The 18,387-nt window shown below is 39.7% G+C and overlaps 1 protein-coding gene across 2 annotated transcripts in view; it reads right to left on the minus strand.

The window, feature by feature from the left end:
• The window catches only part of slc9a5 (solute carrier family 9 member A5), a 265,787-nt gene that overhangs the window by 71,625 nt on the left and 175,775 nt on the right, over positions 1–18,387 (minus strand). For both annotated transcript variants that reach the window (XM_060838184.1, XM_060838183.1), the window contains exons 8-9: positions 14,249–14,338; positions 12,249–12,319 (exon numbers count right to left, since the gene is read on the minus strand). In XM_060838184.1, coding sequence (XP_060694167.1) covers positions 12,249–12,319; positions 14,249–14,338 — 161 coding nt within the window. The remainder of the gene's footprint in view (positions 1–12,248; positions 12,320–14,248; positions 14,339–18,387) is intronic.

The raw sequence follows: 18,387 nt of genomic DNA on the forward strand, positions 1-18,387 counted from the left end.
GCGAGGAATTACAGGCTACAGGGAGTGTGCAGGTGAATGGAGTTGAAATGCCCAACAGCCATGATTGAATGGCGGAGTGGACCTGATGGGCCGAATGGCCTTACTTCCACTCCTATGTCTTATGGTCTTATTTTGAAAAACAGGATGTCCTGTACTTTAAATGGCTCGTGTCGTCCAGACAGACTCTGGTGGTTCTGTGTTATTCCGCTGGGTTGCTGTACTCGGCCCCAGCATTCCAAAGGCCTCCTTGTGGGAGGATGGGAGGTGGCCGTCATTGGAGGGGATAGTAATGGTTTAGGAGTGAGGAGTGGGTGGGGAGTCCTCTGTCTTGTCTGGGTGTGTCCCAAGTGCAATGGTGGTCTGGGTCACACCTCAGGGTGGTTATAATATGGCCAGGGGTGGGCAGCCACTCTGGCAGAGGCTCCCTGAGGAGTCCTCAGGTAGCAGTGTAGGACAGGAAAAGGCCACATGATGGCAGGTTGGCATTGGGCGTTAGACAATGTTATAATGAATCTCTCAGGGCTCAATGAGATTTTGGTCCTTAAAACTTAATGACTTTAAAATGAAACAATGGTAAAAGAGGCTACATTAACAGTGGAGGACCCATACATTGCCGTCCACTGGAACTGGCCTGACACAGTGGTAGCAAGAGGCAGTTGTTCCTGGAAGATAGTTGGCAAGAGAGGCAACACTGTCCTGGCATTGCTCTCACCAAATCACCCCAGCCCTGGCCAGCACAGCTCTTGTCCTGGGAGACTAACAGCTGACGAAGACCATGCTGCAAACGTGTGGGAGAGGGAGATGTACAACAGGTTCCCCAATACGAGATACAGACTCATACCAGAGGGACTATTTTATAAAATACTAAACAACAAGAAACATAACAGACCAAACTGAATTCAACAAACTTTGAATTTCTACATCAATAACAACACAGGCAATGCATTGACAACAATAGTTACTGGCATTTCTGGTATACATCTGTAAGGGAGAGGGAGAAGGATGATAACTTGGGTCATCAAAGCCTTTATTTATGATTTTGCACAGAACATTTTTATTTTCAGCTTGTTAACCATTTTAACATAAAGATGTTGTGACAAATGAAAATGTGTGATCATGTTTAGACATGATATTGAAATGTATAATCCTCACTCCGAACCTCCTCTGCACTAAACCTACTCCCATTTACAAATCATCCATGCAAGGAGCTATAGTCCATAAGGGACTATAGGTATGTCTCTCTAATAGAGAGACTCAACTGGTTAGTTCTAGCTTGAGGGTATGACTGCACAAGCATGGAGTAAGGTGAGAAGCAGGTCTCCTTGAACAACCACAGCCAGGATTAAAGCCTTCAGCTTTAATCTGCACCACACTGATCAACTAGCCAACTGAGTTAACAATTCCCACAAATCTGACCTAATCTACCAGAATTGACATCTAATCATACTGAAAACCTGCAATCAGATACCGTGAGAAACTAGAAATTTATATTTCTCCTTTAGCTTTGCACTTCCGTAAATATCTAAATTTCCCCAGTTTAGTGACTGAAAATACCAAAACCCAGCTGGTGACAGGAACATAACACAAGGCACAACACATCATGTTTCAGCTACATTCTCAATAAGAAAATAAAATTTAACATTATGCAAACACTATAATATCCAGCAATGATGAATTAAAACTGAACAAAATAATTTTCTTTGATAACAAAACTGCACAATCCTTCTGACTATTCGCAGGGAGGTTTTACAGCACCACCTTATGCTCTAAGTTAGCACATACATTAGACTGCTGCATACTCACAAACACCGTACAGGGCTGAATAGTATTTTCTAATAATCAGATGCTTTCCTTCACAAAACGCAACGCGCACTTGTACACAGTTATTTATAAAATTAGCTGATTATTTAATAGACCAGTGGAGTAGTTGCATTTTCCTACAGTATGCATAAGAAAGGTAAGAGCAGATAGTCTCCCTGCTCACTACTGGGTTTGAACATTTCTGAAACTGTTTACGATTTTATGAAGTTGAAGAAAATAAAGATTCGATCCCTATAGCATTGTATGGAAAACAGTACATGGATGAATCAGATAGATTAGTCAGATGCATATTTAACTGTAACAGCACCATCTCATTGATAACCCGTAAGGTTATGTACAAATCCCTCAATATAACAAATTGTATTGTGCTGTCAGCCTTATGTTTGCTAATTGTGGTGCAAAAACACCCAAAGATTGAAACCAGTCATTTAACCATCCAGCTCCTTTTCTCTGCCATTGCTGGTGTCTATTTAAAACCTGAAGCGTGTAGCATGAGGAAACAAAGAGCTCCATTCTGTCACCATCAGCACTACCAGCTGTTGCCTTGCAGCTCACTCAGGAGTATAGCTCATTCTCCAAATCCCACTCCTTACTGCTCTCTCCTGCCACTCACACTCACTCTCAGCTTCACACACACACTTATGCCAATCATCTACTGCTCATTCTGTGGACAACGTTGCATCAAAAGGGGACAAAGGCAGTACAATTTAAATAGAACATCACCGTTTATTTTGATTTTTGAAGATGTCACTCCTATTTAATTTTTACTCTTTTTAACACAAACTCCTGGGTGGGTCTCTACCAAATGGGTGTCTTCAAACCAGTTGTTGGACATGAATAAAGATAATCTGCAGTCGATTACATATTGTTCAGTCCTATTAAATCAAATCATGTTGCCCTTTGATGTACTTAAATAGATAAAGAATACATAATCATCTAATACAATTATATAGAAAGGGCAATATATCATTTAAATACAATTAAATATGTGCAAGGGATGCATAACCACTAATATAAGTTAATAGGATGAAACAAAATGGAATCATCGAATATATTTAAATGAGATCAAGGAATGTATAATCCCCTAGCATAATTTGATCTTGAGTTTGGATTTTAAATTTGAACTAGTGGCACATGGGTTTTCTGTGTTTGAAAGGATTCAATGAATAAGCTGTAAGCATTTGTGTAGCCATGATAGAGTCATACACAGAGTCATAGAGATGGACAGCATGGAAAAGGACCCTTCGGTCCAACCTGTCCATGCCGACCAAATATCCCAACCCAATTTAGTCCCACCGGCCAGCATCCGGCCCATATCCCTCCAAACCCTTCCTATTCATATATCCATCCAGATGCCTCTTAAATGTTGCAATTGTACTAGCCTCCACCACATCCTCTGGCAGCTCATTCCATACACGTACCACCCTCTGTGTGAAAATATTGCCCCTTAGGTCTCTTTTATATCTTTCCCCTCTCACCCTAAACTTATGCCCTCTAGTTCTGGACTCCCTGACCCCAGGGAAAAGACTTTGTCTATTTATCCTATCCATGTCCCTCATAATTTTGTTAACCTCTATAAGATCACCCCTCAGCCTCCGCTGCTCCAGGGAAAACAGCCCCAGCCTGTTCAGCCTCTTCCTGTAACTCAAATCCTCCAACCCTGGCAACATCCTTGTAAATCTTTTCTGAACCCTTTCAAGTTTCACAACATCTTTCTGATAGGAAGGAGACCAGAACTGCACGCAATATTCCAACAGTGGCCTTACCAATGTCCTATATACCCGCAACATGACCTCCCAACTCCTGTACTCAATACTCTGACCAATAAAGGAAGCATACCAAACGCCTTCTTCACTATCCTATCTACCTGTGACTCCACTTTCAAGGAGCTAGGAACCTGCACTCCAAGGTCTCTTTGTTCAGCAACACTCCCTAGGATCTTACCATTAAATGTATAAGTCCTGCTAAGATTTGCTTTCCCAAAATGCAGCACCTTGCATTTAGATATGAATTAAACTCCATCTGCCACTTCTCAGCCCATTGGCCCATCTGGTCAAGATCCTGTTGTAATCTGAGGTAACCCTCTTTGCTGTCCACTACACCTCCAATTTTGGTGTCATCTGCAAACTTACTAACTGTACCTCTTATGCTCACATCCAAATCATTTATGTAAATGACAAAAAGTAGAGAACCCAGTACCGATCCTCGTGGCACTCCACTGGTCACAGTCCTCCAGTCTGAAAAACAACCCTCCACCACCACCCTCTGTCTTCTACCTTTGAGCCAGTTCTGTATCTAAATTGCTAGTTCTCCCTGTATTCCATGAGATCTAACCTTGCTAATCAGTATCCCATGGGGAGCCTTGTCGAACGCCTCGTTCAGAAAGTCAGGAGGAATGGGATACAGGGAAATTTAGCTGTCTGGATACAGAATTGGCTGGTCGACAGAAGACAGCGAGTGGTAGTGGAAGAAAAGTATTCTGCCTGGAAGTCAGTGGTGAGTGGTGTTCCACAGGGCTCTGTTCTTGGGCCTCTACTCTTTGCAATTTTTATTAATGACTTGGATGAGGAGATTGAAGGATGGGTTAACAAGTTTGCAAACGACACAAAGGTTGGAGGTGTCGTTGACAGTATAGAGGACTGTTGTAGGCTGCAGCGTGACACTGACAGGATGCAGAGATAGGCTGAGATGTGGCAGATGGAGTTCAACCTGAGTAAATGTGATGTGATGCATTTTGGAAAAGTCGAACTTGAAAGTTGAGTACAGGATTAAAGACAGGATTCTTGGCAGTGCGGAGGAGCAGCGGGATCTTGGTGTGCAGGTACATAGATCCCTTAAAATTGCCACCCAGGTGGACAGGGTTGTTAAGAAAGCATATGGTATTTTGGCTTTCATTAACAGGGGGATTGAGTTTAAGAGCCATGAGATCTTGTTGCAGCTCTATAAAACTTTGGTTAGATCGCACTTGGACTTGTGTCCAGTTCTGGTCGCCCTATTATAGGAAAGATGTGGATGCTTTGGAGAGGGTTCAAAGGAGGTTTACCAGGATGTTGCCTGGAATGGAGGGCTTATCTTACGAAGAGAGGCTCAGACGTTTTTCATTGGAAAAAAGAAGGAAGAGAGGGGACCTAATTGAGGTGTACCAGATAATGAGAGGCATAGATAGAATTGATAGCCAGAAAGTTTTTCCCCGGGCAGAAATCGTTAACACGAGAGGTCATAGTTTTAAGCTGATTGGCGGAAAGGATAGAGGGGATGTCAGAGGCGGGTTCTTTACGCAGAAAGTTGTGAGAGCATGGAATGCGTCGCCAGCAGCAGTTGTGGAAGCGAGGTCATTGGGGATATTTAAGAGACTGCTGGACATGCATATGGTCACAGAAACTTGAGGGTTTGTACATTAGGTTTACCTTACATGAGGATAAATGGTCAGCACAACATCATGGGCTGAAGGGCCTGTCTGTGCTGTACTGTTCTATGTTCTATGTTTCTATGTTCTAAAACTGTTAAAAATAGCTCACTTCAATATAACAGGTTTAATAAAATCTCCAGATGAGAAGATTTTGGCTAAAACCCTGAAGGCATTTTGAAACTGTGAAAGTTTAGGCTCAATGTGTGAAGGCTCCAGGCAGAGGCTATCAACTTCAAAGATTGGAAGTTGAAGTCACAGTTAGATTAATTCCTGTAGGGGTGGTGGAAAAGGAATTTGCTCTGGTGTGAGTACTGGAAAGTGGTGTTTTTGTGATAAATGAGATCATATATCTACTGTGTGTTTTGAAATCTTTAAATGTGTGTTATGTGTACATGGCTAGGTTAATTCTATTTTATCTTAATTATTTTTGTGTAATAATCTTCTGTTTCATTGTTAAAATCAAATATGCCATATTGTGTGCTCATGTTTCATTGAGAGACCACTTTGGTAAAACAAAACTAAATGATCGATCAAAAAATTTCAAAAGCTGATTGGGGGCAGATGTTCACAGGTAAAAGGACGGCTGGAAAATGGGAAGCTTTCAGAAATTAGATAACAAGAGTCCAGAGAAAGTATATTTCTGTTAGAGTGAAAGGAAAGGCCGGTAGGTATAGGGAATGCTGGATGACTAAAAAAATTGAGGGTTTGGTTAAGAAAAGAAAAGGAAGCATTTTCAGGTATAGACAAGATAGATCAAATGAATCCTTAGAAGAATGTAGAGGCAGTAGGATCATACTTAAGAGGGAAATCAGGAGGGCAAAAAGGGGACATGAGATAGCTTTGGCAAATAGAATTAAGGAGAACCCAAAAGGTTTTTACAAAAACATGAAAGACAAAAGGGTAACTGGGAAGAGAATAGGGCCCCTCAAAGATCAGCAAGGCGGCCTTTGTGTGGAGCCACAAGAGATGGGGGAGATACTAAACGAGTATTTTGCATCAGTGATAACTGTAGAAAAGGACATGGAGGATATAGAATGTAGGGAAATTGATGTTGACATCTTGAAAAATGTCCATGTTGCAGAGGAGGAAGTTATGGATGTCTTGAAACACATAAAAGCGGACAAATCCCCAAGACCTGATCAGGTGTACCCTAGAACTCGGTGTGAAGCTAAGGAAGTGATTTCTGGCCCCTTGCTGAGAGATTTGTATCGTCGATAGTCACAGGTGAGATGCAGAGGTTGGCTAACGTGGTGCCACTGTTTAAAAAGGGTGGTAAGGACAAGCAGAGAACTATAGACCAGTGAACCTGACATTGGTGGTAGACAATTTGTTGGAGGGAATCCTGAGGGACAGGATGTACATGTATTTGGAAAGACAGGGACTGAATATGGATAGTCAACATGGCTTTGTGCGTGCAAAATCATGTCTCACAAACTTGATTGAGTTTTCTGAAGAAGAAACAAAGAGGATTGACAAGGGCAGAGCAATAGACAAGATCTACATGGACTTCAGTAAGGCATTTGACAAGGTCCCCATGGGAGCAAGGTTAGATCTCATGGAATACAGGAAGAACTAGCCATTTGGATACAGAACTAGCTCAAAGGTAGAAGACAGAGGGTGGTGGTGGAGGGTTGCTTTTCAGACTGGAGGCCTGTGACCAGTGGAGTGCCACAAGGATCAGTGCTGGGCCCTCTACTTTTTGTCATTTACATAAATGATTTGGATGCGAGCATAAATTATAGTTAGTAAGTTTGCAGATGACACCAAAATTGGAGGTGTAGTGGACAATGAAAAAGGTTACCTCAGATTACAACAGGATCTTAATTGGATGGGTCAATGGACTGAGAAGTGGCAGATGTTATTTAATTTAGATAAATGCGAGGTGCTGCATTTTGGGAAAGCAAATCTTAGCAGGACTTACACACTTAATGATAAGGTCCTAGCGAGTGCTGCTGAACAAAGAGATCTTGGAATGCAGGTTCATAACTTCTTGAAAGTGGAGTCACAGGTAGATAGGATAGTGAAGGCGGCATTTGGTATGCTTTCCTTTATTGGTCAGAGTATTGAGTACAGGAGTTGGGAGGTCATGTTGCAGCTGTACAGGACATTGGTGAGGCCACTTTTGGAATATTGCGTGCAATTCTAGTCTCCTTCCTATTGGAAGGCTTGTTGTGAAACTTGAAAGGGGTCCAGAATTAGAGGACATAGGTTTAGGGTGAGAGGGGAAAGATATAAAAGGGACCTAAGGGGCAACTTTTTCATGCAGAGGGTGGTACATGTATGGAATGAGATGCCAGAGGTGGAGGTTAGTATGATTGCAACATTTAAAAGGCATCTGGATGGGTATATGAATAGGAAGGGTTTGAAGGGATATGGGCAAATGGAACTAGATTGGGTTGGGATATCTGGTCAGCATGGACGAGTTGGATCGAAAGGTTTGTTTCCGTGCTGCACATCTCTATGACTCTATGACTAAGTCAGATTTCAGTCTGGGATCTGACTTGTCCATTAATAACATTAGCTAGGATCATAACATCTTAACACTGGAAACAGAGGTGAATGGGTTACTTTCAGGTTAACAAATGTAATTGCTGGGGTAACAACTAATTAGGATCAGTATCAAAAACCTGATGAAGACACCAATTGTATTATAGCCAAATTTGCTGATGATAGGTAAGAAAGAAAGTTGTGAGAATCATGCAAAGCAATGCACATAGATTAAGCAAGTAGGCAAAAAAGGCAGATGGAATATAAAACGGCAAAATATGTGGCTGTTAACTGTGGTGGGGAGAATAGAAAATCAAAATATTATTTAAATGCAGAGAGACAATAGATTTCCATGGTACAGAGGCATCTGGATATCCTTATACATGAAACACAAAAAGACAGCATGCAAAACAGTAATTGAGAAAGTAATTGGAATGTTGGCGTTTATTGCAAGGGGAATGGAGAATGCAAATCAGAAGTCTTGCTACAGCTATATAGGACTGCACTGAGAGTCCTACAAATATTTTTTTGTCTCCTTACTTAAAAGGGATATATTTCAATTGAGTATAGCAGATCAGATAAAGTAAATGCAGGAAGGATGTTCTCAATGACTGAGGAGTCTAGAAACAGGGGTCACAGTCTGAGGATACAAGGTAGCCCAGTTAGGTCTGAGATAAGGAGAAATACCTTCATCCAGGTGGGCCTGTGGAATTCTCTGCTATGGAAAATGATTGAGGTGAAAATGTTGAATATCTTCAAGAAGGAATCAGATATGGTTCTTAGGGTGAAAGTAATTAAAGAGTATGGAGAAAAAGTGGAAACAGGGGACTGAATCATATGATAGGACATGATCATCTTGCATGGCGGTGCAGGCTTGAAAGCCTGAATGGCCTATTCCTACAGTTATTTTCTATGTTTCAACGATTCACTGGTTGACTTGTGTGATTAAGGTTTTGTCTTCCGAGGAGAGGTTGAGCAGGTTGGGTCTTTACTCAGTGGAGTTTAGAAGAATGAGAGGTGGCCTTAATGTAAACTGAAGGGTTTTGACAGGTTGGACACGATGAGAATTTGTTTTTGTGGGAGAGTCTACAACAGGACACAGTCTCAAAATAAGGGGCCTTCCATTTAAGGAAGTCAAATGACCTTCTCTTACTGCTATTTTCATATTCTGTTTCTGTTCTACATTCAATTAAAACTTCTTCTCCTGGCCCATTTTACAAACTTCCCCAAAACCACACCCATCTCCAACTCTGTCAAAGACCTGAATTTGCAAATTTCTCCAAATTCTATTACTCTTTATACACACCCCAGGCTCAGCTTACCCATCAGAACACTTACAACACCACTGACTCCATAAAACGCTGACTCCCTGAATTCCTTCAGGGACCCACTGTTAACAGTTCTCTCTCCTTGAGGTCTGATCTCTGTCTTTTAAATCTGTGTCATCTCACCTCTAATCAAAGAACCAACCTGTGACCTGCAGGCTTTACTAGTGTTGTCCCATCTCCAAACTCTCTTTTCTCTCTAAAGTCTCTGAGTATACTGTTACCTCACAAATTGATGCTTAGTATTTTCCAGGAAGGTCATGTTTGAATTCCTCCAATCAGGTTTCCACTCCTGCCATGGTACAAACATACTCTCCTCAATGTCGCAAATGTCATCCCCATGTGATGGTGATAAGGGGAAATTATTGCTCCTCATCCTTCTCTGCCAACAGACTCTGGCACAGCTAGGCACCTCCTCCAAAGCCTTCTGAGCTAAAAGGAATGCCTAGTTCCATTCTTACCCACCGAACTGGGCCAGAGAGTCACTTTAAAAGATATCTCTTCCTGCTCCTGCAATGTTACTTCAAATGACCTCAAACAATTATGCTTGATCACTCCTTTTCTTTGGCAACAGCATCCAAAAACAGTCTCCTTGTGTTAGTATGGGTGGTGAACAACTGACTATTGATTTATTATCATGTTTTCTGTCACTTCAGTGATCTGTTAATTTACTTAAAATAATGGATTTCACTTCCCTGTTAAAATAATAGATGAAGAAATTAACTACAAATGTAATACAAACAATAATTTCTTGACTTGTTGACTTTCCTGTTTTAAAGCAATCTATTCTTGATTAAAGTTATGCCTAGTATTACATTGCACTTTGCAATATAACTATGCTGTAATAAAGTTCCAAGTAATTACAATAATAATTAAAGTTCAAAGAAATTAAAAGCTAGAAGGGCAAAGTAATAATTTATCAAGCAAATAGATCTGAATTAAATTATAAATATTGCAATGCTCTCTTTATCTCCAATATAATGCCTCATGTATATTTAATGGGAATCATAAAGAAACTGTCACTTTTACATGTAAAGTGAATGGTTGAAAAATTGAATAGATTTTCATTCTATCCCTGTCACTTTGCAATGTTTTGCCAGAAGAAATCACGCACCCTTTATAGAACCATTTAAAATTGTGAATAGACAAAATTAGGCTCTTAATTCAAAGTTTTTGCATATTTTCTACACTTCAAAGTTTGCAAACTATCAAACTAAGATGCAGCGGAGTAGTAGGGCTGAGCCCAGGGCTCGTTCCCCTCCCATTGGCTTTTCTTCCTCTTTTTGCTTTCACTTTTGTTTCTTCATTTTGCTTTTCTTTAAAGCCTTTTGCAGGGATTCGGCAGCATCAGCATGGCAGTGAGAGCGGTCCATGCACAGAATGGCAGCAGCTTCCTGGCGATCAGAGGTGGTGGTATCAACAGTAGCTAGGTTGCGACTCCTCCTGGTGACTGGGGAGATGACAAATCTCCTGCTGTCGATCTGAGGTGGTGACAGCAGCCATGACAGCAGCAGCAAAAACGTGACTCCTCCTGGCAATAGATTTGCTGTAAGAGACTCCATGTGAGGGACTTTAAGATCTCTACATTTTTTTCTTTCCTTTTGGCTCTTTTTCTTTTATTTCTGCTTTTTTAAACTTCACTTTTTTTGAAAATTATGGTTTTCTGAGTAAGATGATGCCAGTGAATGGCAATCTTGTGCACTTTCCTCTGTCCTGTACTTGAGTACACATGACAATAAAATCTAATTCTGATTTTACGAATGCTGCATTCTGGCTGGCAGGTATGGAAACTGGCCCCCTGAGCTTTAGTGTTGAAATGTTCAGTCCATCTGGAGACATGCACACAATGTAGATTTTTTAAAAAGCATGAATTTATACGCTGCCTTTCATAGTCCCACGACATCTGAAACACTTTACAGCCAATGAATTACTATTGAAGTGATGTCATACTTTTTAATACATGGACATGACAGCCAATTTTCACACAGCAAACTCCCAAAAATAGCAATGACCTGATAGTCTGTTTAGGTGATGATGGTTCAGGGATGAATGTTGGCCAGGTCAGTGGGAGGAACTCCCTTAATCTGAACAGCATCATGAGATTTTTCTTGCTCATTTGAGAGGGCAAGTTTCACCCAAATTGAGAAACTTTTTTGGCTCCATTTCCTTCCTTTGAAAGTTTTTTTTATAAACAACCACGTTCCCGTGTCCTACCGAAAGCACTGGATATGTTTCAACTTAGCTTCAACATCTGATGAAGCCATTGGCAACACTTGACAAATTACAAGTGTAAGGTTTGTTTACACCATGGTGTATTAATGGGTGCTCTTTCTTAACATGGGAAGACCTCAGCTGCTCTAGGTATTGGGTCCAGCTATCCAGTATGTAGCTGGTAAGAATTTCCTTGTGGACAGGAACAGACTTAAATACCTCCACTTACAACCCCAATCCAGGAAACTCCCAGACAAAGGGGAAAGAGTCTATTTTCAGTTTTCCTGAATCACCCTTGTTTCCTTCAGGACTGTCTGGGCCTTGGAAAACCTATCTTTTACAAAATTATGTTCAGCAGGTTCCTTTCCATCAGTCTCTGCATTACACAACGATTGTCTCAAGCCTTAAGTTACAACAATGTTTCGCTATATTGCAGCAGTGACAATTCAACAGCAATGTGAAAGATTTGGTGAATTATGAAAATTTTGTTTAAGGAAATATTTTCTCTAAGAAATGCCTTTATCTAAAGCAAATACATATTGTGTATTAAAAAGAATTGATCCTTAGGAAGGTTATGATTGTCTTTTAAAACATAAAACTATTATTTTTTTAAAGTTTTTTTAGGTGAACAATTAACAGATTTGACACTAGTTGCAGGAACTACTGCAGTCCAGCATCTGTATGGTATCTGTTTCATTCATTTGGAAGTTAAGAACTAATTTTTTTTTCCCCTACACACAGTATAGATAATATTAGCGAAAAAATAATTACATAGAAAATCCAACTCTGAGAAGTAAGGATGGTTCAGTGAAAATATTGAGGTAAAAGCAGTTCTATCACATTGTCAACCTACAAGAGGTTACCACAAAAGAATCACTTATCGTGAATTATCACTTATAAGTAAAATATTTTGAAAGCACTTATACAGCTACCTTTTCTTATTGGGTTGATTTAATAGAAATTCAGATAAATTAAATGTTTATTTTGAAACTCACTTGTCTCTCCAATAATGGTAACCATGGTGACCTACAATGTCTTCTACGGCTGCCAGAATGTGGTCAAAAGCCTTTGAATATAAGAAGCAAAAAGTGGTGTCAGATTCCTAAGAATTGACTTGCTATCGATAAAGGAATGACAACAAATTACGATGAATATCTCCTGAGCTGACTGATCAAAGAACACATTATTGTGAAAGCAGAATGTAGCTGCTCCAGTCAGAAGCAATCATCTTATCTTCAAAAAATCTTTTTGTATAATCACTGTAAACAAATGGAAACATAGTAACATTGAAGAAACCCAGGATACTAAGACAACTTTAGTTTAACAATCGTGATGGAGAAGGCTGTGTTTACCATATGGATTAACTACGAAAATGGAAAAGCCTATTTTATGGAACTCAACTAATGCCCACTGTATGCAGATAATTAGCTGTTTGGATTCATTTATCTGGACTTTCCCACAGCATAGATGTTCAGGGTTCTGCAGCTAGTCACAGGAACTGTTAGCCTTACCAACTTCAATAATTTTTGCACATATAGAGCCTCACACCTCACTTTGATTCCCATAGCAAATTCTACTCATCACTGAACTGAAAATTTACTTGATTTATCTTTCTCCACACCTCTACCTTAACCTAGGAGTGTTTCCATGTTCAGATTTTCAACTGCATTTGATTTTCTTTGTCCCATTCTTTGCTTGCACCAGTTTTCCACAACTTATACCATCCTATATAATTCTGTATAGCTCCTCTCTGATTAACTACTTACAGAGATGAGCTATCTCCATCAAAACCAAAAATTACTGGAGAAACTCAGTACGTCTAGCAGCATCTGTGGAGAGAAAGCAGAATTAATGTTTCAAGTCCAGTGACGCAGCTTCAGCCAGACCTGCTGAGTTTCTCCAGCAATTGTTTTTTGTTTCAGATTTCCAGCATCTGCAATTCTTTATTTTTTGACATTTCTACCCCTTCTTTAAACTGCCAGTATTACTGGTAAAGGAATAGCTTAACAATTGCCAAATTGTTAAATTAAAGCAGTATTATTCAATTTAACAAAATGCTTAAAATCCTTCAATAATTGTCTGCCGCTCATGTCCACTCCACAACAGACATCTGATTCATTTACTTATAATCAGAACAGTTACAGGAGGGGTCAATAAAGAAGACATTGTTTAGAGTTATCCTCTGGGTGGTTTAACTGTATTTGTTCTTGACAAACTGAAACCGGTTAATTCAGCAGATTAACAGTAACCTCTGACCAAACTTTTCTGAATCAGGATAGGAGATGGGCCCAGAATTCTCAGTTCTGACAGGCATGCTGGTCTACCAACATGAGTCACATTCAAACAGGCAAGACCTGGGCTGGAACAGCTAACCGCCCACAAGCAGCAAATAAATATATCAGGTCATTAAGGCATCAAGTAGGGACCCCTCCTGACACAAATGAAATATTTCACAGAGATGCTTCCTAATATGCATTGAAAGTATTGAAAAGGCAACTTGAGCTGCCCTCTCTCCCTTCCCTGTCTCAGCAGGTTACTGCCCTCTCAGTGCTGGATGACACTCTACTGGCCCTCCTGCCTCAGAAGCCCACCCATCATCCTTAATTGGGTGGGAAGTGTGTGTTGCATCTTTAAACTTGTGTTAGATGTAAATAATTTGGTGTATTCGTCTTCTGCATAATAAACGTTTCATTTATTGTTAAAACCAAATCTTGTATTTCAGTGAAAGACCACCCGTTAAAAAAAAGGATCTATCAAGCCAGATTTTGGTCTGGGGTCTGGTTTGTCCAATAATAATGTCAGTTGGGATCATAAGAAAACCCAAATCCTGTCCATATGTATCAGATGGCAGTTTGACAATCAGTGACTATGAAAGCATTCGCTTATTACTATAGAGGAAAAGACTGTACTTTGAAATTAATGGATGAAAAATTGGATTTGCAGCAACAAAATTTAAGATTCTAGAAAGGAAAAAGACCAGATCTTGTACACCTACACGTTCGTGCAACTCTTCATTAAGTGTGGGCTTGTGATGATCACTTCGCTTTACCTTCAACCATTTAACAAGCGGTTTAATGGTCAAACCCTGAAAAAGAAAATATATGAGAAAGACTTGAATGGATGTGCTTGGATATCTGCAGTGTTGATAAAAAAAAATTAAAGGGGGAAATTGATCATTTGTAGAAATGATAGTGAATCTGTAGCCCATTTCACACTCATCTGACTTATGTTTCATTTGACTACAGATTCTTATTAACCGTTCAGAGAATCATATAGTACAGAAAATGCCATTTTGCCCTTTAAGTCTGCACCAACACAAACTACACTATGATATTTCAACTTCTCATCCAAGTACTTTTATGAGGTTTCCTACCTCAACTAACCTCATTCCAGAGCCCCCATCACCCTCAAGTGAAATTGTATTTTCTCAATTCCCCTTTCACCTTAAAATTTTCCCCCTTTGTTACCGACTCACAAGATCAAATGCTTTCTATCCGCCATGCCCATGCCCTTCATAATGTTATACACCTCCGTTATTTCCTCTCTTAAATCTTCCCTGCTGTAAAGAAAACAGCCTGAGATTATCCACTCTCTCTTCATAGCTAAGCCGCTTCAACCCAGACAACATTCTGGTGAATCTCCTCTGCACTCCCTCCAGTGCAATCACATTCTTCCTACTGTGTGGGGCCCAGGACAGCACTCCAGCTGTGGCCTAACCAAAGTTCTATGCAAGTCCAATATTATCTCCCTGCTCTTATAATCTATGCCTCAACTAACTGCCATCTTAATCTGCCCTGCTGCCTTCATGGATCTGTGGACAAGCACCTAAGATCCCTCTGTTCTTCTGAGCTTCCGGGTGTCCTGCCATTCAATGAGTGTTTTATGTAACCACTGTGACAAAGATACTTCTGTGGTCAATATGTGTTTAGGACTGACATTAAAATGTTTGTAAAAACATTTGAGTGGACTTGGTTTTCCCTAACGAAGGTCAGTTTGGACCTTCCTTCAAAACTCTTATTGGAAGAGATTATATAGTTTAATAAATAATTACCGCTTTACCGACAATGGAACTGCTTGAGTTTGTTTACAGGGAAGTCATGGGTCTGGGTTTATGGTTGTCACGAGTTTTGAGGTTTTTTTGTACATTGTTTGTAAACGTCACTTGGGATGTAGTCTGCTCAGAAAGATGCCACCCATCATTTTAGAAAATAAAACATTTTAGTTTAGTCTAGTCTAGTGTGAGCACTGGAAAATTGATACAGCAATTCTTCTGAGAACCTTGTGGAGGACTTTCTCTCAACATCCCCTGAATTAACTGCTTCTGAAGATTGCGCTGATGACTGTATGCCTCTAGTGGCACTCACTTACATGTATCAGGACACCAAATCAAAAGTTATCTGGAACATTTGAAATTCTGTTCCTTTCAATATGAGATTAACAACCTTTTAGCCAAAGGCTTTATTTTTAAATTGATCTCTGAAAAGGAAGTTGCTTTTATTTCTTTAATTAGTATGTGTGTTTGCATGTTTGCTGAGCAATAATTTTGGTATATATTAATGGAACCTGATTGATGGATTTTTGTATATTTTGAAACTAATATAATTAAATTAAATAACTTGCAGAAAACATTTAAATATGGGTTGCAAACAGTGGAACTGAGGAAAGACAGTACAACCTCAGTCATAACACCACCTCAAACTAAATTCACCACCCCCAGTTTGTATTATAAGTTACTGTACATGATTGAACCATTTGTTCACATGGAAAATGAAAGGCTTTTGTCTGAAACGTCGATTTTTCTGCTCCTCGGATGCTTCCTGACTGTGCTTTTCCAGCACCACTCTAATCTAGACTCTGATCTCCAGCACCTGCAGTCCTCACTTTCGCCCCATATTTACTTTGTCTACAGCAATTCAGAACAAAAGAGGATACAAACATAAGAAAGGATTGAGCCATTCAGTACCTTTGAAGTACTCAATAAGAGCTTGGCTGATCTTTTACCTCAGCCTCACCTTACAACAGTTTCCACATCTCTTGTTTCTGTTCTGTTCAGTTTGAATTTACCGAACTGAGATGTTCCAAGTGGCTTAAAAGAAAACAAAGGAAACGTATCAAACTTGAATTTGAACTTTTTCTGGGGATTTTACAACAGTTAGTGGGAACAGTGTGGGAAGGTGAAGCTGTTGCAAAGATCAGCCATGATCTTGGTTGTATATTAAGGGAACCTGGTTGATGGATTTCTGTAAATTTTGGAACCAATACAGTTAAATTAGATAACTTGCTGAAAACATTTACATTTTTATTGTAAACAATACAATAGTGTAACTAAGGAAAGACAGTCCAATCTCAGTCATAGCACCACTTCAAACCAAATTCCAACCCTCCCACATTTTTCATGGTAGGTCAGTGGACATGACTGAGCCATTTGTTCACATGTTGTATCATGCTTACTTGGTCAACAGTAATTCAGAACAAAAGAGGGTACAAACATAAGAAACGATTGAGCCTTGTGATACTTCTGAGCTACTCAACAATGAATGCAACAAAATTACTGATTTATTTTGCTCAGCAAAGATGCAAACACACCAAATAAAGAGAAGAATTTTTCTCTGCAGACATCAATTTAAAAATAAACTAAATCTGCAGGACTATCCTTTTTCTTTTGAATCCATGTGGTGAAGTTACTTGTTACCTAAGAACTGGGTTTCACACTAATTGACTGAATGCTCTTAACGTACAGAAAGATTAACCACTGTGGTCCTGGTATATTCAGAACCAAATTGTTAATGGTCAGAAATGTTTTAGTTGCCCTGGGAATACTCAGTTTATATTACTACCTATGGTATAATCGAAACTTAACAATCCAGAAGAACACAGCAAGATTCCTACCATCATTTTCAGCATCTGCAGTCCTATTGGTTTTTAGTTAAAATTCCTGCCAACACTTAATCACTAAGAAAACAGTTCTCTATTAACATTTAATCTTGCTGACTACAAATATTTCTAGTCTCTCTGGGGAGATGTCAAATTCTGCCTGCTGTTTACTAATGCTACAAGTTTACAGGGTCTTGGTAAAGACCTCTGAACCATTAAAATTATGTTTTAAAAGATAGCATTGTATTGGCTCAGGGAACTCAGAAGAAACCTTTTTATTTAGAGATTGTTCAGAATGTGGAATACATTGCCACATGCAATAATTGAAGGGCAACTTGAAATCATTGCAGTGAGCAGTATAGATATATTGAAGGGGAAACTGGAAAAGCACATGGAGAAATATGAATAGAAAGCTATGCTAATAAATTTGGGTAGCATATGTTGAAAGAAGAGTTGTATAAACATTAACGCCTGCTTTATGTGCTGTAAATTCCATGCTGTAGTTGGGGTGACACTCCCAAGTGATGTGAAATTTATTTCTGGACCGGTGTCTCAGAAATTCAAAGTGAACCTGCTTTGGCTGTATCATATTACCTGCCTAAGTTGTTACTAAACCAAAATGATGTTAAGATTATATAAAATATGCAGCTTCACTCCTGGGACCTTGGGTTCATGTCACATTACAGGTGATCACCATTGCACTACACACACACACACAGATACTCCTACACACACACACTCTCACACACACATAGGCACTCCTATACACACATACACACGGATACATATACACAGACGCGCACACAGACACCCACACACACCCTTCCAGACACACACACACACACACACCCACACTCACACATGCAGCCCCTCACAGACTTAAGACACTCTGCACTCACTACACACACACACACACTTTCTCACACTCACAACCCCCAACACAGACAGACAGACACACACACACAAAGGCCCACATGCACACATATATTTTGTGGGGTGAATTTGTACTTGCCTCAAAAACTGCATGCATGCAGAACTCTGAGCTCAAAAACTGCATGAATTTATGTAAAACTCTGTTATCTCACTTTTTAGATTAAAATCAATCTAAACATCATGGCATAGACAGAGAACACAGGGGGCCAACACCTTCAACATATTGTCTATCTATCACCGTTGTTAACAGCTAACCCGAGAATGCAACTTTTTTTAAAAAAGGTTTTGTGATTTACACATGAAAGAAGTGAAACTATCACTGTATTC

The sequence above is a fragment of the Hemiscyllium ocellatum genome, chromosome 17 (genome assembly GCF_020745735.1).
Source record: "Hemiscyllium ocellatum isolate sHemOce1 chromosome 17, sHemOce1.pat.X.cur, whole genome shotgun sequence".
Classification (NCBI taxonomy): domain Eukaryota; kingdom Metazoa; phylum Chordata; class Chondrichthyes; order Orectolobiformes; family Hemiscylliidae; genus Hemiscyllium; species Hemiscyllium ocellatum.